Source organism: Hyaena hyaena, unplaced genomic scaffold (genome assembly GCF_003009895.1).
Source record: "Hyaena hyaena isolate Hyena2069 unplaced genomic scaffold, ASM300989v1 scaffold_936, whole genome shotgun sequence".
NCBI classification, from domain to species: domain Eukaryota; kingdom Metazoa; phylum Chordata; class Mammalia; order Carnivora; family Hyaenidae; genus Hyaena; species Hyaena hyaena.
In genome coordinates this window covers 439,094-461,556 of record NW_024081568.1, presented here as the reverse complement: position 1 = coordinate 461,556, position 22,463 = coordinate 439,094, and the positions used below count along the sequence as shown (strand labels likewise).

The window sequence follows — 22,463 nt, the reverse complement described above, 5'->3', positions numbered from 1 at the left end:
ACTCGGTTCCAAAGTCAGACTCATCTCCATTCCGGGAATTAACTCACTTCCCCTATCTGGCTGTAGCATGTTTCAAACCCTTTAAGGGTTAAAGCAGCTTCCACGTGATTTTCCCGTCACCCAGGTAACTTGGGTTGCAGCTTTGTGCAAGAAAAACGTGGGAAATAAATAAAAATCTCAAACAATTTCTCAGTACGTGGACGTAGGAATGCACCCCTCTTCGCCCCCACCCTCTGCAGGGAAGCCCAACCCTTTGGGTAAAAGGTGCCCGGGGGAGGGGCTCTGCCGGTCTGCAGGTGCGAGGGAGGAGCTGCCGAGTGAGAGTGGGGCAGCGGGCCGCGGGGAGAGCGCCCCTGCCTTCAGTCACCCTCTTGAGCTATAGGTGCAGCAGGTTCGCGTCGGGCCGGTGCCCCAGGAGGGGGGGAGGAGGAAACAAGTGGCTTGTGGGGAAGCAGGCCGCACACACCTGGCGCCCGGTGGAATGAAATCTTAATTAATTATTAAACTGAGTTCCCGCGGGAGGGAGCGGGGCCGTGGCGGCTGGGCGGGAATGGCAGGGTGGGGGCTGGGGGAGGGAGGAAGATTGAGGGGTGGGCGCGGGACACCGATTCAGCCCCGGGGGACCCCGGCCGGAAGGAAGCCGACCCTCCGGGCGCGGGGGTGGGGGGCGGTGGGTAATCGCTCAGAAAGAGTGGGTTTGCTGGCGCGCTAGGGGAACCCCTGGGTGAGGGTGGGCGGAGAACGCTGCAGGAGGCATCCAGGGGTGGAGGGAAGGGGCAGCGGGCGGGACGGCCCCGTCCCCTGGGGTCTTGATCCAGAACAGAAGCCACTTGTTTTCCCAGGACTGGGGGAGGGAGCGGCCGGAGAGAGGAGGGGGCGCTCAGAGGGAGGGGCGCTGCTCGGGCTCCCCCACCCCTACCCAGCTCCTCGGAAGGGGAGTGGGCCCCAGCGCGGGGCTCAGGAGGCGGAGGGGGAGGGGGCGCCCAGACAATAGGAGCTTGTGCCTTTAAGGCGGGGAGTCCGGGAGCCGGCGGGGAGGGGACTTCTGGATCCGGGGTAGAGGGCGGCTGCGCTGGCCAGCTAGGAGGGGGCGCGGGCCGGGCGGACTGCGGACGGCGGGAGGGACGGCCGGGACGCGCGGGCACGGAGCAGGACCGCGGGACGGCCGGCCTCCCGGCCGGAGCCCGCGGCAGCGGCGGGGCGGGGACCCGGGGGAGGCGCGGAGCCGGGCAGGCAGGTGAGCCCGCGCGGAGGAGCGGTGGGGGGAGCGGCGGCGCCGGGCGCTCGGGTCTGGGGGGGTGGGGGAGGGGGTGGGGGAGGAGGCGGGGGGGGCGTGAAGACTCCCGCGCGGCATCGGAGAGTGAGGGGTTTTTGTTGGGGCACAGAAGCGTGTGTTGGGGAGTCTCGGTAATGTTTGGAGGCGAGTCTGAGGCCATTGGGACTGGACTGAGAAATCGGGGAGGAGATCGGGGGCTCAAGCCTCCCACCCTCACCCCTTTCCTCCACCCGAAGCGAGTGCTAGGTTTGCTGGGACTAGGGGAAAGGCATGTGTTGGGGGAGGGGCTGGCCGAGGTTTTCGCAGAGGGGCTGTGGGGTGAGCTACCGAATTTGGGGTAGACTGTGATTGTGTTTACGGGAGGAGGGCAGTCTGGGTGGCGGGATGGATGCCCTCCGCCTGCAGGAGTTTCCCCCCCCTCCCCTAACCCCAGAGCTGGGCGATGAAAAGGGTGGTGTCAAGGCCCGCTGCAGGGGGTCAAGGGGGGGGCAGACTTTATTCTGAACAAGGCCTGACTGAAAACATAGAAGTGGAATCCTGAGGTGGAGACTCTTACCCCCTCCCCTCCCCTTACCAGAACACCCCTGTGAGATGGAAAAATCTGGTGGAGGTTGTGTGCTTGGGTGTGGAAGTGGGAGCCTTCTGCAGTCTTTAGGGAGACTGAAGGCTGGGGAAGCGAGGCCAAGGCAGTCCTGGACCTCCAGATTCAGGCCTTGGGGGAGGCTCGTCTACATCTGGAGAGGCCTGGAATTGAGGCCCACTTCCCAGCACGGTGGGCGGTGTTGGCACTGAAGGGCCCTGCCTGGGCAGCGCCTTCTACCATGAATTTTCTGAAGTCACTTTAAATCCCATGGAGCCTCCTTCTGCCAAGGAGGGCAGGGGTAGGGACAGACAGAGGTGGCCAGGAAGAGGGTTTGGGCAAAGCAGTGGGCAGAGCTATCCTTGGGGCTGGGCCTTGGCCTGCTTCAGACTCTGGGTCTTAGGCTGGAGAATCAGGGTTGGGAGGGACTTGAGGTCTGGGAGGCACTGGGCCTCCAGCTGCCAAGCTGAATGGATGTGGCTGTGGCTGTGGGAGCTGGTGATGTCTGGAGCAGCCCATCTGTGAGAGAGAGCAAAGGACCAGGACCCAGGGGCGGAAAAGGTTGGAGGCAGTGGTTCAGGAGCCTGTCCCTGGGGAAGAGAGAGGTGGTCTGTGGTTCAGAGTGACGGATTATTTCTGGACAACGAAGGTTCGGGGACCATATAGGGAAGTTTTGTGGCTTTGATCAGTGCCCTCCCCTGTTCCTTGTCGTACCAGCCTAGTCTGGGGTGCCAGGAGTGTTAGGAACCTGGTGAGTTCTCCAAGGTGGGCAGTGCTTGGGTTGGAGTCCCAGGTGGGATGGTTGCAGTCAGTTGGACAATCACATAGCTCTGAAGCTATCCCCTTGGGGGGGGTCAGAGTGTTCTGGGGATGGTCATGCATTCTCCTGGACAGTGTCTGCCCCTTCCTCTGTGGGTATGAGCCAGATGCTAGGACGTGCTTCCAGGAGGCTGGGAACATAGCCAGAAACAGGTCCTTTGGGAACAGAGGTCTGGGCCATTTGGAGGGGGGAGGAATGGTTAATACAGGGCAGGGGACTGGCAAGTAGGAGGAGGCTGAAGCAAAATGTCATGGTGGGGGTGATGGGAAATCTGCTCACTCTGGGCTCCGTCTCCAGCAGTTCTGGGGACCAACAGCGAAGGACATGGGGACTGATAGAACCAGGTGTTTGACTGGCTGGGGAGATGTGTGTTCTTGCTTCTGGCTCTTCTGTCTTTCCGTTTCTTGGACACTGGCAGAGATTTGGGTTCAAAGTGGTGTAGGATGGGGGAGAAGAACTCATAACTTATCAAGTGTGTGCTATGTGACAGACACTGTTGGATTTTTTTTTTTTTTTTTACAACTATTACTATTCCCATTTTACAGATGAAGAAACTGATGCAGGGAGATAGTAACTTGTTCAAGGCTGTGCAGCTAGCATGTAACTACCCTAAGGTTTGAAGCCTAGTCTTGCTCCAAAGGTCATGCTTCTAGGGGCGCCTGGGTGGCTCAGTCGGTTAAGCGTCCGACTTCGGCTCAGGTCACGGTCTCACAGTTCATGGTTTGGAGCCCCGCGTCAGGCTCTGTGCTCACGGCGAGCTCAGAGCCTGGAGCCTGTTTCAGATTCTTTTTTTTTTTTTTTTAATGTTTTATTTATTTCTAGGAGAGAGAGAGAGAGACAGCGTGAGTAGGGAAGGGTCAGAGAGAGAGGGAGCCACAGACTGAAACAGGCTCCAGGCTGTGAGCTGGCAGTCAGCACAGAGCCCGACGCGGGGCTCGAACCCACGAACCGCGAGATCATGACCTAAGCGAAAGTCGGACACTTAACTGACTAAGCCACCCAGGCGCCCCGCCTGTTTCAGATTCCTTATCTTCCTCTCTCTCTGACCCTCCCCTGTTCATGCTGTCTCTCTCTTCAGAAATAAATAAAACATTAAAAAAATTTTTAAAAATAAACAAAAGATAATGTTTCTAATGAAGTATTTTGAAGAACCAGGCTTCCTTTGGTGACTTTTTCCAAATGCCAACCTGACCCACAGCCTTGGATTTCTGATCTGTCCTTCCAGAGGGTGCTGTTGGTGATGTTAGAACGGCACGCTACTCTGTGGCATATGGGAGAATGGATGCTGAGAGAAGTTGGCTGAGGGTGAAGCAGGGATGTGGGTTTCCAGCATGCAGTGAGGTCCCCAGTCTGCCTTCTGTTCAGTGGGCTTCTGGGTGTCTGTTCAAGTGCCATTGTCTACCTTGAGCAGCTGATCCTGTGGGCATTCTCCCCTGGTGTCCCCTAGTGAGGACAAATGTCAAGGCTGCTAGCTCTGAAGGTTTAAATACAAGGAGTCCTAGGGTGCCTTGTGAACATGGAGGAGTGTGGCTCTCATAGGGAGACAGGCATCTGTGGATGACCATGCTGTCATCCACGCTTTCTCTTGAGCTGCGCTCAAGACACTTTGAGGGTGTTGTCATGGAGTCCTTCCCACCCCAATTCAAGGCACTACCCTCCAGGAGACCTGAGGTCTGAGACTGATTTGGTGGCCTGGGATCTCTATAACTTGACCAGCTGTGTAAAACTGCTGTGGACTTTGTTTTCTTTCCTTTTCTCCCCCCCCCCCCCCCGTCAAATCTGTGCGCAAGGTGGCCATAGGAGCAGCTTCACAGGACTTTGGTGAAGATCAGATGGAATTAGGTATGTGAAAGGGACCTTGAAGAGCTTAAAGCAAAGAGAAAGTATTATCCACCCAGCCACTCTAGGAACACTTATTTAGACTCAACTAGGTGTTTGCAGATACAGCAGGGAGCGAAATGGGCCCAAATCCCTGCCTTCATGAGGCTGACTTTCCAGTGAGGAGAGACAATGAGCAAATAAGGAAAATATATAGAATGGCAGTTGCTGATAAGAGCTGTGGAGAAAAATAAAGCATGAAGCTGGGAAGAAAGATAGGGAGAGCCAGGAAAGAGGGTTGCTATTTTAATAGAACGGTCAGGGAAAGACTCACTGATAAGGGGACATTTGAGCTGTGACCCGGGGGAGCTCTTGTTTCTGGCAGCGGGCACCGCAGTCCCAGGCGGGCCCATGCATGCTGTGTTGGGGACCAGCAAGGAGGCTAATAGAACTGGAGTGCAGTGAGAAAGATGAAGAATCACAGCATTAACACTCTTTATTATTATTACACAGTAGCTGCTTTATGCCAATGTCCTTGAGCTTTCACTCCTGTCTTTTCAACATACGTTTTTTGAGTCCTTACCGTGGGCCAGGCTCAGTACTTGGTGCTGGGGCTAAGGTGCTGGGCAAAACAGTACAGTCCCTGCCCTCATGGAGTTTATAGTGACAGGGATGGGGACCCATGAACCAGGGGCAATTTAATTGTGATATATACTATGGAGGAAATATACAGAGGGTACACAGGGGGCCAAATTTAGTGTGGGTGCGGGGAGCTGGGACATCTTCCCTGAGGAAGTTCCATCTAAGCCGTGACCCGAGGAAGAAGTTGAATTTGGCTTGGTGAAGTGTGCATGGTGTGAGTGTGATGAGGAACAATGTGGAAAGAGATTCCCTTTTGTATAGAGGTCACCGATTGGCAGCTCACAGGCTGAATTCATTCCATAGACGTGATTTATTTGGCTGGCAGTGTTGAAAAATGTGAGTTACTTGCCAGCATTTGAAACTCAGGAGATGTCACGTTAAAATGTACATTTTTTTCAGCTTCTGTTGAAACTCAGAAGATCAGGCTCTGCTGGGATGCCCGTGCCAGCTATGTACTGGTGTTGAGTGCTGCCTGCCCTGGCGCTCAGGGGTGGACTTTTCAGTTCCTCCCAGATCTCCGTTGCTTATTGATGCAGGCACATACGCTTGTAACCACCCAGTAATCAGTGTTTTTTAGGGAAGAGGTGAATGTTGAAGCGTACCTCTTTGGAGTCTGGCAGATCTAGGTTAGAATCTTGGTTCGCACACCTCCGTGGCTGCTTGATCTAGGGCGAGTTACCCACCTGCTTCTGTCTCAGTTTCCTCACCTATTGAATGGGGATCCCATCGTCTTCCGCCATAATTTTATGTGAGTGGTGGTATTGGAAGTGCTTAGCTTGACTGTGGAAGTACTCGATTTATGGTAGCTACTGGTGGTGGTAGGCTGTGATGGCGGTGTTAATACTAACTCATTTCTTTCTCTCGGCAGCATGTCCTGGTTTAGTGGTCTCCTGGTCCCCAAGGTGGATGAACGGAAAACAGCCTGGGGTGAACGCAATGGGCAGAAGCGTCCACGCCGTGGGACTCGGACCAGTGGCTTCTGCACGCCCCGCTATATGAGCTGCCTCCGGGATGCACAGCCCCCCAGCCCCACCCCTGCAGCTCCCCCTCGGTGCCCCTGGCAGGATGAGACCTTCATCCGGAGAGGTGGCCCAGGCAAGGAGCTGGGGCTGCGGGCGGTGGCCCTGGGCTTTGAGGACACTGAGGCAATGGCAGCGGTCAGGGCAGCCGAGGTGGCACCTGACGTGGCAGCCAGGGGTAGGCGGTCCTGCTGGCGCCGTTTGGCCCAGGTGTTCCAGTCCAAGCAGTTCCGCTCGGCCAAGCTGGAGCGCCTGTACCAGCGGTACTTCTTTCAGATGAACCAGAGCAGCCTGACTCTGCTGATGGCAGTGCTGGTGCTGCTGACTGCCGTGCTGCTAGCCTTTCATGCCGCACCTGCCCGCCCTCAGCCTGCCTATGTGGCCCTGCTGGCCTGTGCCGCCACCCTCTTTGTGGCGCTCATGGTGGTGTGTAACCGGCACAGCTTCCGCCAGGACTCCATGTGGGTGGTGAGCTACGTGGTGCTGGGCATCCTAGCAGCTGTGCTGATTGGGGGTGCCCTGGCAGCCAACCCCCGCAGCCCCTCTGTGGGCCTCTGGTGCCCCGTGTTTTTTGTCTACATCACCTACACGCTCCTGCCTATCCGCATGCGGGCGGCTGTCTTCAGTGGCCTGGGCCTCTCCACCCTGCATCTGATCTTGGCCTGGCAGCTCAACCATGGTGATGCCTTCCTCTGGAAGCAGGTAGGTAGTCAGGAAGCAGGCATAAGATAGTGCTTAGGGGCACCATGCCGGGAATGAGAAGGGGTCTGGTAATCGAGGGTGGGTGGGGACTGGGTGCAGAGATGTCTGGTTGTGTCCAAGAGGAAGGGCAGTTGATGGGAGGTGAGGTTTCAGGCGTCAGCTCCATCTGGGATCTGGAACAGAGGGCACTGCTGAGGAGAGGGAGGGCCCTAGGACCCAGCTGCAAGAGGGCACTGCTGAGGAGAGGGAGGGCCCTAGGACCCAGCTGCACTCTGTCACCATGGGCCACAGTCTACAGCTCTTTGGTCTGAGGCCCCTGCAATAGGGTAGCCTATAGACCTGATGTAGGGCTGGAGAGGGGAATGTGATGTTTAGCCCCAGGGCAGGGGTGGGGTTGAGAGAGCAGTGTTGGCACACCTCTGGCCCCAAGTTGATACATAAGACTCAGGCCTTGGTGCCATCCCTGAAAAGCAGCTCCAAGTGGTGATCTCGAGGGATCTGTGGGGTTTGGATGGAGTTAGCAAGAGAGGAGTTGCTTCTCTCCTGGACCAAAGCAGTCTCTGAGAGGACAGGGAGGGTGATGAGTAGGCTTCATTTTCTCCTGGGCTGGGAGTGATTTGAGTGGGATTGGGCAGTAGAGAAGAAGGGCACCAGGGTCTGATCTACCCTCTGCCCACTGAGCACCGGGGGTCTGGCAGCCCTGCTTGAGGTTCTCTGCCCATGCCAGCTACTGCATCCGGGTTCTGAGTGGTGTGTGGGGTGGGGCTTGACAGCATGGTGTTGAGTGAGAAAGAAGGGTTGGCTCTGGGCAGATGTTGTTGTCCAATGGGCTGGGTTCTTTTCTGAGAGCTCTTAGACAGCTAACCTTACTTCTCCCAGCCTTCTTCCCGGTTTGCAAACGTGGGATAAAAATAGTATCCACCTCATGATGTTGCTGTTGGGTCTCCACCCTCTCCCAGAGTGGAGTGGAACCTGGCGGGGCAGGGTTCTCACCTGGGGGCAGGGAGGGGTGGGAGCGCTGTAGGGGATAGAACCCAGGGAAGGAAGGGCCCTCCCAGAAGTCCCTTTCAGAGAGACAGGAGCACGGGGAGTCGCCATCTCGGGTCATTCCCCTGACCAGGGAGCAGAGACCAGGACATCTTGCCCAGCTGGTCCTTCAGGGGCTGCTCTAGACCCGGCCCCTAACCAACACACCTCATGGTCCCTGTGCTGGCACCCTGATTTTGAGGGTGCTATCCTCTGTCTTGCTCAAGGTTTAATTAAGGTAGTTGGCCTCTGCCTTGCCTAGTGTTTGTGGCCTGTAGCCCACCCTAGCCCCACCCACAAAGAGGAAGTTGCCTGGGGCTCCCAGGGTGAGAAGCTGGGTGCTCTGGCATGATGCCCTTCTCCACCCAGCTTGTGCTCTGGAACAGAACGTACCTTTTTAAAAGTAACTTTATAGGCCATTTGTTTGTGGAGCACGCACCCACAGGGTAGTCAGACCTCTTAAAGGGCCAGGGTCTTTCTGCCTTTACTAGCCCCCCCACTTCTCACCAGGTAGCTGTTGCCCTGGGCTTTGGAGTTGGACTACCCTCCTGGGGAAGGAGGAGCTTGGAGGTGGTGACTTTACCCCCACCTCCTCTCTGGCTGGCCAGGGCTGGGTGGGTATCTCTTCTCTGCTCTCAGCTGGCATGGTGCCCAGAGCCAGGCCCAGGGCTTGATTGGGGAGGTACAGCCGCATGGAGGCCAGGTCTCTGCCAGCCTCCTGCCTCCCCAGGGGGACCTAGCTGCAGCCTTACCCAGAAGGTCTCAGCAGGCACATTCTTGGGGGGGAGTGGAGAAGTCACCCTGCCCCTGTGCCATTCCTTGGAGTCAGGGTTGCCCATACCCCTTCTCTGAACTAAGAAGGATTCCCTGTGTTCACTTGGCCTATGGGTGTCTGGATGGTGTGGGGCTGTGGCCTCCTTTCTAGGCTCCTTGGGCAGCCCCTTTCCAGATCCAGCCCTGCTCATGTTCATAGGAAGGCGGCTTCGTTTTCCTCTGACCCACTCGTTCAGACACATTGAGCAGTTTCACCCAGTGACCCTGGCCCAGCCCGGAGTCTCCTCTAGTACCCTGGCATCCATTTTTTCTCACAGTGGGATAGGGGTCTGTGTACAGATCTATTTCAGTCTCTCGTCCCCCTTCCCCTTCCCTCCACCATGACTCACTTTTTCCTCTTGGGCTCCTGGGGCCAGGAAGGGAAGTTGCCTGGTTTACCCCCCCTTCTCTTCTCCCCCACTGGGGGCTATTCTTAGAAACCCCTGAGGGAGATAATGTGCCCCCCTCTTCACCCCTGCTGCTGGGAGGGGGGCCTTGTGAGCTGGACTGGGAAGGAAAGCTGCGAGGCCAGTCCTAGAGGGTCAGAGCTAGAAATAGCTGGGGGCTTGCTGAACCTCCCCCTCTATTTCACCTAGGAAAAATGAAGCTGAGGTCCCAGAGATGAACTGACCTGCCCAAGTTTGCAGGAGTGGTTCTGGTTCTGGGCAAAGCCCAATTTCTTGCTTCCAGTTGGTGCTCTTTTCCTTCCTTCTCCCCAAACCAGAGCCCTGCCCCAGCCAACTCTGGGGTGGAGCCACAAGTGCCAGGTTAACCCCTGAATTTCCAGAAACACCGAGGCCAGCTTTTATTAGACTTGCTCTCCAGTCAGTGCCACCGATACTGATTGAGGGTTGATCTCCCTGAGATCAGGGTCCTCGGGCATGGGGCCTGGCTGTGCCAAGTATCAAGGGTGCTGGGCATGGTGGCAACCCTTCGTAGTTAGGAATGGTTTTTCATGATAGTACAATTGATGATTCCCAAGCCTGGGCTCCGAGGCTGGGCCTCAAGAGCTTGGGTCAGTGGAGTAAGTAGGAATCTTGGAAATCTGGAATGTACCAGCAGTAGGGTTTGGACAGAGGCTTTGGAGTCTGACTGTCCTGGATTCACGTCCCACACCAGCCACTATTAGCTGTGTGATCTTGGCAAGTTACTTAGTTTCTCTGTGCTTGAATACCTCACCTTTAAAATGAGATAGTTTTATTTCATAGAGTTGGAAATCCATTAGTTACTGTATAGGAGGCAGTCACAGAAGTCAGGCATATTGGAGGCAGCCAACAAATTAGCTCCAATAATGATAATTATTAGTAGTATATCAAGTTATGTTGGAGCAGGGAGGAAACTTAGAAATCTTCTTATTGTCCCTCTCCAGGTTCTAGATGAGCAAACAGGCCCAGAGAGATGAGATGACTTGTCCTGGGCATTCACAGGAGGATATAGAGCTCGAGTCTTCTGGGTGTGGTCCTGTGAGGAGAACCATATGCAGAAGGAGCAGCATTTGTCTTTTGTTTGGGCCGATTCTGGGGCAGGAAGTCATAGTGTGTGGGGCCCCGGCCCCATGACCCACCTTGCCCTGGTCGGTGCTTCTGCTCCTAGGAGTTGTGAGAAGCTCTCATTTCTGGCTGTGGAGTGATCCAGGCAGGGGGCTGGAGTCCTGTGGGAGCAGGGGGAGATGTATTACAGGGGTGGGGACAGCTTGGGGACAGACGGGGCACAGGATCCTGGCTTCCTCCCCGAAGGAATGCACAAAGAGCATAGCAAGTTGCACCTGTGCGCAGGTGGGGGTTGGTCACCCTTCTGCCTCTGCCATCCTCTTGCAGCTTGGTGCCAACATGCTGCTGTTCCTCTGTACCAATGTCATCGGCATCTGTACACACTACCCGGCTGAAGTGTCTCAGCGCCAGGCCTTTCAGGAGACCCGTGGTTACATCCAGGCCCGGCTGCACCTGCAGCATGAGAATCGGCAGCAGGTGGGGCTGCTCTCCCTGTCCAAGGCCTCCCCCCAAATAACCTGTACACGGGGTCTGCTGCCTTGTACAACTCCACGGAATAAGTCTGAATGGTTCCCCCTGCTTGTGCACCACACAGGCCTTGTGACACTGGGGTTCCTGTCCTGTCTGAGGGTGGGAGGGGGTAGATGGGAGCATGAGTGAGGGGTTGCGTGGGGGTGGTCAGAGAGGGCTGGGAGGTATATCTGCTGTAGGCTCTAAAAGGGGAGGCCCAGAAGGGAAGCTCAGGTCCCCAGAGGGGTCTGGGAGGATTCTGGGGTTATGGAGGCACAGGAGGGATTACAGTGTGAGGCCAAGAAGATAGTGGTGCCCTGTTGAAACCACTGGTCTAGGAACGGCTGCTGCTGTCGGTATTGCCCCAGCATGTTGCCATGGAGATGAAAGAAGATATCAACACAAAGAAAGAAGATATGATGTTCCATAAGATCTACATCCAGAAGCATGACAATGTCAGGTAGGGTTGGGGCTGGGAGGATATCAGGAGGAATGGGGGACCTGGGAGTCTTTGAGGGCCACATGGCCCTTCCATCTTCTGCCATTGTCCACAGCATCCTGTTTGCAGACATTGAAGGCTTCACCAGCCTGGCATCCCAGTGCACTGCGCAGGAGCTGGTCATGACCCTGAATGAGCTCTTTGCCCGGTTTGACAAACTGGCTGCGGTGAGGGTGCTGGGGCTGGGGGCAGGGCTGGATGTGGTGAGAACATAGCCTCATTGGAATGGTCTGGGGCGGTGGGAGTAGATGGTGACTCAGTGAGGGTGCTGGGTGGGCACGAGAGTGAGAGTGACTCTCTCCAACTCACTCCCCTTTAGGAAAATCATTGCCTGAGGATCAAGATCTTAGGGGACTGTTACTACTGTGTGTCGGGGCTGCCAGAGGCCCGAGCAGACCATGCCCACTGCTGTGTGGAGATGGGGGTGGACATGATCGAGGCCATCTCGTAAGCAGTGCCCCTCCCAGGTTTCCTGGAACTGAGGGTGCCCCTGCTGGCTCCCACCCTTTGATGTGTCCTTGGGATTTTTTCTCAGTTTTGGTTGTTTCTCCGTCTCGGAGATCCATCACCTGGGAGGGGAACGGATCTTTCTTCAGCCTGTGCACTTTAGATGCCAGCCAGCCAGGCAGTGTAAGGGAGCCATGGTGGGGGGATTTGGGCTGGTGAGAATGCTAGCTGAGCAGGCCTGAGGGGAGAATAGTGACTCCTCCCTTTCTAGCTCAATTCCACAGGATGCTGGTGAACACAGTTCTTAAACATTTGTCCTTGAGACCCAAGCAGCCTTTTGCCCATGTCCAGCGAAGGCTGTGCTCTCATGTCCCGCATCTGGGCCTGTCCCTACCTGCTTGGCTCTGAGGGGAGTGAAGGGCCCGAGTTCTGGGCTGGGAATGGGGATGACTGTGCCAGAAGCTGAGCTGGAGCCGCCTCCTCCCAGGCTGGTGCGTGAGGTGACAGGTGTGAACGTGAACATGCGCGTGGGCATCCACAGCGGGCGTGTACACTGTGGCGTCCTTGGCCTGCGGAAATGGCAATTCGATGTGTGGTCCAATGACGTGACTCTGGCCAACCACATGGAGGCGGGGGGCCGGGCCGGGTGAGTGTGGGGTCCAGGTGGTGAGGGATGGGAGTGAGGTGGGCCAGCCCAGGTCTCACCCTCCTGTTCCCTCACAGCCGCATCCATATCACTCGGGCCACACTGCAGTACCTGAATGGGGACTACGAGGTGGAGCCAGGTCGTGGTGGTGAGCGTAACGCATACCTCAAGGAGCAGCACATTGAGACCTTCCTCATCCTGGGAGCCAGCCAGAAACGGGTCAGTCCAGGTGGGGGGTGGGGGCAGGCAGGGAGAAGGGCAAATGAGGGGAGCAAACAGACATCTCTGGGAACCTCTTCTGATCCTGTACCTGTGCTTCCTGCACAGAAAGAAGAGAAGGCCATGCTGGCCAAGCTGCAGCGTACGCGGGCCAACTCCATGGAAGGGCTGATGCCACGCTGGGTGCCTGAGCGTGCCTTCTCCCGGACCAAGGACTCCAAGGCTTTCCGCCAGATGGTGAGGGGCCCACAGCACTAGGACATGAGGCCTCACTTTCCTAACAGGCTGTTTCCCCCTCCCCTTTTTGGCCTTCCTTGTTGTGGCTCATACATCTCCGTGTATGACTTCTGGTGCTGGGGGCAGGAGGGATAACTTCATACCAGGGGTCCCAAGCCCCTCAAAGTGCATGGGGGGAACACTCAGCGCAGTGTCGGGGCTGGGGAAGGGATTGTGGAGGTGAAGGTGGTCTGCCCTTCACCCCATTGCACACTTTGTCCCTTTCTCCAGGGCATTGATGATTCCAGCAAAGACAAGTAAGTCAGGTTATCGAGGAGGGAGGAAAGGGAGGGAGAAGGCATTTGCACCCTGGGACAGGGCTGCGGGAGAGCCAAGATCCTCCTCTTTCCTGGGCCATAAGTGTGTCTTGTGGGAGTAGGTGCCACACAGCCACACTCCATTCTTTGGGTGCTGCCCATGCCCCTCCTTTCTCATTGCCTCTCACGTGGCGTGGCTAATGCCCCTGGTGAAGCCATGTCCCCTGCCCTCAGCCGGGGTGCCCAAGATGCCCTGAACCCTGAGGATGAGGTAGATGAGTTCCTGGGCCGTGCCATTGATGCCCGCAGCATCGATCAACTGCGGAAGGACCATGTGCGCCGCTTTCTGCTCACCTTCCAGAGAGAGGATCTTGAAAAGAAGGTTTGCCCCCAAAGGCTAAGGGCAAAGGGGGATGAGGGCTGGGGAATGAGGGGAGGTCCAGAAGGGGAGGCTGAGCACAACTGAGGGAACAGAAGGGTTTTTGGTGCTTGGGGGGTGACCACAGGGCACAGGGGGATTCCTATTAATTGGGCCACTGCTTCCCCCTACTTGAGGCCCCTGGCAGTGCCCTGCCTCCCCCAGGGCAGAGCCCAGCACCCAGCTCAGCCTCTTCTCCCTCAGTACTCACGGAAGGTGGACCCCCGCTTCGGAGCCTACGTAGCCTGTGCGCTGTTGGTCTTCTGCTTCATCTGCTTTATCCAACTCCTCGTTTTCCCACAGTGAGAGCCCTCCCCCTCCTTGCTCTGTTTCTTTTCCCTCCACCACTTCCCAGAACCTTTTTGTTTTATTTATTTTTGAGAGAGAGAGAGAGAGAGACAGTGTAAGCAGGGGAGGGTCAGAGAGAGAGGGAGACACAGAATCCAAAGACAGGCTCCAGACTCTGAGCTAGCTATCAGCACAGAGCCCAATGTGGGGCTCGAACCCACGAATCGTGAGATCATGACCTGAGCTGAAGTCGGACGCTTAACCGACTGAGCCACCTAGGCGCCCCTCCCAGAACCTTCTTAAACACCCATGCAAGCTCACAGTCCTGGGAGCCTCGGGAGTGGGACAGGATGCCCGGAACTTCCAGAGTAACATTTTCCCTGGCTCTCTTCTGCCCCAGCTCAACCCTGATGCTTGGGATCTATGCCGGTATCTTCCTGCTGTTGCTGATCACTGTGCTGACCTGTGCCGTGTACTCCTGTGGCTCTGTATGTTGAGGGTTCTTCCAGGGCTGGTTGGGGAGGGCAGGCTGGGCCGGGGTGGTGAGGAATCATGTGGGGAGAGGGAAGAGAAGGCCAGGCCGTTCTGGGCCCCATCCCTGGTTGGCCTTACCCCTTGGCTGACACAGTCTCTAACTCTCGGTCTCTTGCCTGTCTGCAGCTCTTCCCCAAGGCCCTGCAACGCCTTTCCCGCAGCATTGTCCGTTCTCGGGCACACAGCACTGTGGTTGGCATCTTTTCAGTCTTGCTTGTGTTCACCTCTGCCATCGCCAACATGGTAAAGGTCCAATGGGGATTCTTCTACTCCGATCCTCTATGCCGGGCACTGACTGCTCTGGGCTCTGGGGGTAGAGAGAGGAATAAGACCCATTCATTTCCTGCCCTCCAAGAGCTTGTTATCCCAAAGGAGGGGGTGAGGTTAACTCTAGTCCCTCCTTTTCCTTGCTCTCCCCATCTCCTGTCATCCCTCAGTGAGAGCTTTGACCTCCAGGGTATAAGACACTGGGGCATGGCCCTCGTAGCCCCTCTTCTCCATGCTTACTGTGATATGCCTCCCCCAACTTTTGCAGTTCACCTGTAACCACACTCCCATACGGACTTGTGCAGCCCGGATGCTGAATGTAACACCCGCTGACATCACTGCCTGCCACCTGCAGCAGCTCAATTACTCTCTGGGCCTGGATGCTCCCCTGTGTGAGGGCACCGCACCCACTTGCAGCTTCCCTGAGGTGTCCAAGCCGTGCTCAGGCGGGACGGGGGTGGGGTTCTTGATCAGTACTAGTTATTGACTCTCCTGTACCAGGCCTGCTGATGTGCAGTGGGGACCCAGGATCTCACCAGAGTCCCTACTGGAGGAGCATCCAGGGGTCCTGGTGTGGTGTGGGGCTGGCCGTGGAGGGTGAAGTAGGTTTGGGTTTGAGGTTGTGGAGGAGAACTTAGGTCAGGCAGGGGAGTGCAGGGCTCTTCCTGAATGGGGTGGGAGAGGGCATGACTTCTGTCTTCATTCAACACCACCTCTGCCATTGCTCCCCAGTACTTCGTTGGGAACATGTTGCTGAGTCTCTTGGCCAGCTCTGTCTTCCTGCACATTAGTAGCATCGGGAAGTTGGCAATGATCTTTGTCCTCGGGCTCATCTATTTGGTGCTGCTTCTGCTGGGCCCACCAGCCACCATCTTTGACAACTATGACCTGCTGCTTGGTGTCCATGGCTTGTGAGTTTATCCTCAGCCCCTTTAATCCCCTACAAGCTTCCTGACCCTGCTGGGTCACTATGATTTTTCTGGTGCCCAGGCCTCTTGTGCCCTTGGAATGCCACCACTCACTCCTCACCTCTGGGGGGAAAGGAGGCAGTAGAGGAGCTCCCAGCATATGACCCCTAACAGTCACCCTGAGGAAACTCCAGGCTTGGGAAGTCCTTGTGTCTTTAGGCTAGACGTTTATTTATTTATTTATTATTTTTTTAAATGTTTTATTTATTTCTGAGAGAGAGAGAGCGCGAGAGTGTGAGGAGGGGAGGGTCAGAGAGAGAGGGAGACATAAAATCTGAAACAGGCTCCAGGCTCTGAGCTGGCTGTCAGCACAGAGCCCGACGCGGGGCTCGAACCCACGAACCACGAGATCATGACCTGAGCCGCTCAGCTCAACTGACTGAGCCACCCAGGCGCCCCTAGGCTAGACATTTAAAGAATTCCTTCTCTCATTTGCATGGTACTTTCATACCCATTCTCTTAACCACCTGTAGGCCACACAGCTGCTTGGTGGCAGAGTCCTGGCTAGGAACCAAAACTTCTGATTCCTGTTTAAGGGCTTTGTTTGGGACACCACATTAGCTTTTCCTCTGCAAACCTGATCCCATAGCTTTGTGTAGCAGGAAAAGCCTCTGGAGTCCACTGGGTTTGAATCCCACTCTGCTGCTCGGTAGCTGTGTGACCTTAGGCAGGTGAGCCTCAGTTTCCTCATCTGTAAAATGGCAGTGACACCTAGATCATAGGTGGTTGTAGAGATTATAGTGACATTTATTGAAGCCTTACTCCATGCCAGGAGCCACGCTAGACCTTTTGTGTGCAGTATTTAGATCTTGTCCCTCTTTAACTGATGAGGAAACAGGCCTAGAGTTAAACATCTTGTTCCACAGGAGAAACTTAACAGAGGACCATGGGGGAGGAGAAGGGGAAAAATAGTTGGGGAGAGGGAGGGAGGCAAACCATGAGAGACTCTTGAATGCTGAGGACACACTGAGGGCTGATGGGGGTGGAGGGGGGAGGGGAATGGGGGTGATGGGCATGGAGGAAGGCACTTGTTAGGATGAGCACTGGGTGTTATATGGAAACCAACCTGACAACTGCCCCTACCCAGCAACCCAAGAAGAACTGATGACTTTGTCTCTTGTATCTTCCTGCCAGGGCTTCTTCCAATGAGACCTTCGATGGGCTGGACTGGTAAGTGAGGGCTCTGGGGCAGGGCAGGGCTGCCACATGCCTCTTTCAGACACTGAACTTGCCTCTGTTTACCCTCAGCCCAGCTGCAGGGAGGGTGGCACTCAAATACATGACCCCCGTGATTCTGCTGGTGTTTGCTCTAGCACTGTATCTGCATGCCCAGCAGGTGGAATCAACTGCTCGTCTGGACTTCCTCTGGAAACTTCAGGTGACCTAGTGGGCCTCTGGGGGAGGGGGAGGATCCTGGGGGCAGAACCTGGGCCAAGCCAGAAATGCATCTTGTTAGCTGGCCAAGGCTCAGGCCGCCCCAAGCCCACCCTGGTCCCAAGCCTTCTATGTGCCCATCCCCTAACCCCTGCTTCATTCTGCCCCTGTCCCTTTCAGGCCTTTGCCTGTTTTTTAGGCCTCATCTGTCCATGCCTTCCTTCTTCCCTTTGATTCCCTCTGGTGCCCGTCTCCAGGCACTGGCCACTGCACCTACCTCTTGTGAATGCTGGGCAATGAGTGATGGGTGTGGTGTCCACAGGCAACAGGAGAGAAGGAGGAGATGGAGGAGCTCCAGGCATACAACCGAAGGCTGCTGCATAACATTCTGCCCAAGGACGTGGCTGCCCACTTCCTGGCCCGGGAGCGCCGGAATGATGAGCTCTACTATCAGTCGTGTGAGTGTGTGGCTGTCATGTTTGCCTCCATTGCCAACTTTTCTGAGTTCTATGTGGAGCTGGAGGCAAACAATGAGGGCGTCGAGTGCCTGCGGCTGCTCAACGAAATCATCGCTGACTTTGATGAGGTACTTATCTGGTTGGTTGGTGCTGGCAGAGCACCTAGGGGAGACTAGCCGGACTAAAGCAGTGGAGAGAACTTTGGATGGGAAGGCCAGCATTGGAGACATGGCTGGATTGGGAGGAGGAGGGGAGGTTTGATGGGACCCAGAGATGTCAGGGTAGGAGTAAGGGTAGGTACAGCAGAAACAAGGACAAAGACCCTTGTTGGCCAAGGCAGCAAGGAGGTCGCCCCCAGTGGGGCGGGGTCATCACTGCTGGGGAGCAAAGGGCGTGAGGACCTGTGGAGAGGACAGGATAGGTACCAGGTGGATGTTACTGAATAAGAAGGCAGTGAACTGGACAGAAACCCTTGAGCCCAAGTAGGCAAGATGGGCCCCTCAATAGAGAAAATGGAAGGAAACGTGAAGAAGTGTCCTGACTATCCAGGTCAGGAATGGGTCATTCCTTTACTATTCTTGAGGAAAGTTACTTCCCTCTGGCACTCAGTTTCCCAAAAAATGAGGGTTAGAATAATTGACAGCTAATGCCCATTCTGTGGTTCTGGATTCTGTGAGCAAAATTCTGTGACCTAAAGCTGTATACTTGAGTCTTGGCCTGGGGTTCTGATGGCTGCCTTGTAAAGGAGGCCTGTTTTCCAGGTTCCTCAGTCCTGCATTGAGAATAATTGGAAGGTGGGACTTACTCACTAAAAAGAGGGGAGCTGTTGAAACAGGGAAGGGGGAAGAGGCCGAGGCATGGCACGAGTGGGCATTGGGCAGGGTGGGTTTGGCCTCTCTGCCTTGACAGCCAATTCTCCCTGTGCTGTCCAGATCATCAGCGAGGAGCGGTTCCGGCAGCTGGAGAAGATCAAGACGATTGGTAGCACCTACATGGCTGCCTCAGGGCTGAATGCCAGCACCTATGATCAGGCGGGCCGCTCCCACATCACTGCCCTGGCCGACTATGCCATGCGGCTCATGGAGCAGATGAAGCACATCAACGAGCACTCCTTCAACAATTTCCAGATGAAGATTGGTGAGATGGCCCCCTTGCCTGGAAGTTTTTCCCAGGGCTCTTTCAGGGTGAGACCACAGAATCAGGCTGGGGATGGCATCACAGATTTCTCATCAGGAATCCTTTGGGCTGTCCTTTTCCCTCACCTATCTTGTCTCATATTAACAGGGGAGGGCCTTCTGCATGCTAGGTACTGTCCAAGACATCTTAACTCTCACGTTATTATCCCCTTTTACAGATAGAGACTGACTCTCAGATTAAATAACTTGGTCAAGGTCAAACAACTAGTAGGTGGCTGAACTAGGATTCAAAACCAGGTTTATTTAAACTCCAGTACCTGTACCCTCATCTATGGCCAGTCTGATAAGAGATACTTCCTCTCAGATGGTCTGGGAGCTGGTGGGCAGGAGTCGGTTCTGGACTTACACTGGTTTGAATTCTCACTGTTCTACCTACTGGCTTATTTAGCAAGTCACCCAACTCCTCTGAGTTTCACAAGGTTATCTATAAAATGGGATGATACCTACCTGTAAGGGCTGTTGAAGGGATGAAATAATGGAATGCGTAATGCTTACTGGAGTGGTTGGCACAGAGCGATTAGCTACTGTTGTGGCAATAGCTGTTTTAACTCAGGGGAGCTGCTCAGCTGACATGCCCAGATCTTTCATTCTTTACAACCACTTTCTCTTGTCCCTTTGCCACTTTCTCCTCTGGGTCCTTCTAAAGATTCCAGGAGAGGGGAGAACTCCTTGGGCCGACTCTGGAACGTCCACTAGTCTCAGTTTCTTGCTGCTGTCCCCATTGCAGGGCTGAACATGGGCCCAGTCGTGGCAGGCGTCATTGGGGCTCGGAAACCACAGTATGACATCTGGGGGAACACCGTGAATGTCTCTAGCCGTATGGACAGCACGGGGGTCCCTGACCGAATCCAGGTGAGGGGGATGTGAGCAGAGGTTGGGAAGGGTATGGGTCCAGAGGGCTTCTGCAGGTCAGCCAGGACAGGGGTAGGGTGGCAGTGTTCTGTGGTCGGGGGTGTGTGGGATGGGCGGGGAGGACTAGCATGATTAGAAACCCCTGGACCCCTGCAAATGCAGCAGGAAGGATCCCAGGCTAAGTGGGTTCCCCTCCCATCCCCCAGGTGACCACGGACTTGTACCAGGTTCTAGCTGCCAAGGGCTACCAGCTGGAGTGTCGAGGGGTGGTCAAGGTGAAGGGCAAGGGGGAGATGACCACCTACTTCCTCAATGGGGGCCCCCCCAGTTAGCAGGGCCCAGCTACAAATTCAGCTCACAGGACCAAGGTGGGCATTTGAGTGGACTCTGCTCGCTGGGCGGCACTATGGGAGGGGGCATCGAGCCTCCAGACCCTGCTGACCACAAAAGGGAACACCCCAGCAGGATGTGCTTGGACTATGCTTGTCTGCCCTCAGGCTGGTGAACAGGGGAACCAAGAGGATTATGGAAGTGACTTTTACTTTTCTAATTGGGATAGGGCTGTTCCCTCTCCTCTCTTCCAGCTTTTTGGGAGCAGGGGAGGGGGCAGGGCAGCAGCAGAGACAGCAGGGATTAAAATGGCAGCTTGCCATGCCTACCTTTTCCCTGTCTGTCTGGGTAACAGACTCAGGGCTGGGCCCTTGTTTTCCCTCTTTTTCCTGGGAATATTTTGTACAAAGACTGGGGCAGGCATGAGGAGTGCCTATTCCATGTTTGCCTCTGCTATGCCTGCATTCCCAGCACTGGCCTTGGGTACCCTACCCCAGTCAGGTCTCCCTCCTAGGCACAGGGCAGAGGAAGGAGATGCTCTGGGGACTCTGCTCTATCCATATTTCAGGGGAATGTTTCCATTTGCCAAATCTTAGTCCCATGATCTGTCCCCAAAGGGGAACAAAGGGACTTTTGACAGTTTAGATTTAGCCCTAGTTCCTGCACAGCTCTAGGAAAAGGGGCATCTGGCCTCATTGGTACTGTGAAAACGCCCAGCCAGAAAGCAAGCATGTATGTGGGATGTCAAAAGGTCAGGAGCTGGAAGTTCACCTGCAGATGCCCAAGAAAGCAGGCTGGCCAAGGAGTGGGGTGGTACCAGACTCTTGATCTGAGGGCCCCACTGGAGTCAGGATCAGGTCACTCTGCACCCATGCTCTCTTGCTGTCTGCTGGCAAGGGGGCGCAGAGCATCTCTACCCCTTCTGTTGCCAAATAGAAAAGGGTCAGGGCGTGTGGATGGTGACCCTGATCCTAAACCTGTCCTCCCCGGTCTTTGGCACTGGGGAGGCCCTGTGCATCTGTGTAATGTATGTGCCTGTCAGCCTTTTTTTTGTGTGTATCTGTTTCCAGGTCTGTGTGTATCCTTATGCTTCTCCTCAGCTCTCCACCCTGGTTTGCCTCTCCTGTGGGCCTCTATCTTCTGGGAATAAGGCAGGGTTTCCGATTTCAGGGGATGGGGAGAGCCGCCTAAGTTGTACAGGAGTAGCATGGGATGTGGCAGCAAGAGGAAGGTGGCCCTGGGGAGAGGAGTCCTTTTTGTGCCAAATCCCTAAGTGCCATTTGGGGGCCGTGTGTGCAGCATGACTGTCTCCCTGCCTTGGGGCAGGGTCCCAAGCGCCTGCTTGAGCCTCAGTGCTCCATGGACTTGAACTGTCTGGGTTTGGCGGGCAGAGGCTCAGGAATTTCCTAGGCTCCCCAGTTGGTGGTATACTTTGGGACTGGCATAGCATGGGATCTCTCTGAGGACCCAGATACTGGTACTAGGGGATGGAGCAAGGGAACCTGAAACTTGGCTTTCCCCAGCCTTCAGTCTCAGTCTAGCATGTCCTGGATCCCCAGTCCTCATGAAGCCTGCAAGGACTGGAAGGAGGGTCAGGAGGTTGGACTTTAGATTCCCTTCCTGTCTCTGCCTTCCTTTTACTCCTTTCCCTGCAACCTCCTTGTCTCAGGCCTGATTTAGTTGGTGCCTTGGTTTCTCTGTCTGTAGCTATTTAAGCCAGAGGCATTAGCCTGAATTTTGCTTGAAGATCATTTTGTCTTAAAGGTGATTAGAGAGACAGAGAAGAGGGTTCCAGAGCTGCTGAGTTTGGGGAATGGAAGGGGTGGGTGGCACCCTTGCCCTTCCACATGTCCTTTCTTGACTCCAGCTCCTTGCAGAGGCCTGGTTTCTGGCTTATACTGCCTGCCTTGGGGGATCTTCATGCATCAGTCAAGTGGGCCATCAGGCACTTCATTAGCTGTGGCAGGAGGAGGGGAAAAGACTAGTTGGTCCAGAGAGAAGATCAACTCCCATCTCTCCAGACATATCCCTGGATAGGAAAGGGACTGCTTGGAGCCCTGGGGTAGGAGTAGGGGTGTAAGGAGACCAGAGTGGGAACTCAGTCTTGGGTGATTTGTCTTTGCTTCTTGTCAAGTGGGAGGGACCTGTCCAATACCCTGAATCCCCATACCACAGTGCCAGCCATGCCCTTTTCCTGGGCTACCATTGCCTCCTTTCTCACCAGTTGGTGGGGGAGTCAGTGCGTGGGAGGCCCAAGGACTTTGGTTTTACAATGTAACCACTGTGGGGGGGGGGGAGGGTGGTATACCATGTATTTCAGTGAAATATTTAATATATTTAAATATCAATAAAATCAAACTCTTTGTAAAATTCCCAGCTCTCTGAAGATGTTCTGGGCCGTGGGTTGGGTCAGAAGTGGCAGAGCCAGGGATAGGAGGTAGCCTTTCCTCTGTGGTTGAGGGCTTCCTTTGGTTTTCTTCCTGCCAAGGTGAAGCTGCAATGTCTTCAGAGAGCATGGCTACCCTAGGCCCTTCAGCATCATGAGAACCATTGTGTGTCTTCCCAGACCTGTCAATCAGATATCTGCCATTCATGAGGTCAAGGACCCCCTTAGTGGTCTTTCCTGTACTCTGGCCCCTTCCAGACCAAACACCAAGTTCTGGCTCCCACACATCTGATGTCAGAGGAATTTGGGTATTGGAATAATTTCCCTTCCCCTCACTGCCAGTGCACGCAAG

The 22,463-nt window shown here is 55.3% G+C and overlaps 1 protein-coding gene across 4 annotated transcripts; it reads left to right on the top strand.

The window, feature by feature from the left end:
• The first annotated feature begins 1,178 nt into the window (after positions 1–1,178).
• Positions 1,179–22,041, top strand: ADCY6 (adenylate cyclase 6). 4 transcript variants are annotated; one of them, XM_039221095.1, is made up of 22 exons: positions 1,179–1,237; positions 6,005–6,857; positions 10,514–10,663; positions 11,035–11,156; positions 11,251–11,362; positions 11,515–11,642; positions 12,130–12,288; positions 12,366–12,507; positions 12,616–12,744; positions 13,015–13,040; positions 13,275–13,422; positions 13,663–13,760; positions 14,147–14,234; positions 14,407–14,523; positions 14,816–14,974; positions 15,280–15,458; positions 16,650–16,685; positions 16,764–16,893; positions 17,212–17,475; positions 18,280–18,484; positions 19,271–19,395; positions 19,602–22,041. In XM_039221095.1, exons 2-22 carry the CDS (start codon positions 6,006–6,008, stop codon positions 19,725–19,727), a joined length of 3,495 nt encoding a protein of 1,164 aa, XP_039077026.1. In that variant the 5' UTR covers positions 1,179–1,237; position 6,005; the 3' UTR covers positions 19,728–22,041. The 4 variants fall into 4 exon arrangements, with proteins under 4 accessions (XP_039077026.1, XP_039077027.1, XP_039077025.1 ...); XM_039221096.1 differs by lacking the exon at positions 1,179–1,237 and adding an exon at positions 4,444–4,518 and having other exon boundaries at positions 13,350–13,422; XM_039221094.1 differs by lacking the exon at positions 1,179–1,237 and adding an exon at positions 4,444–4,518.
• Positions 22,042–22,463: the final 422 nt, after the last annotated feature.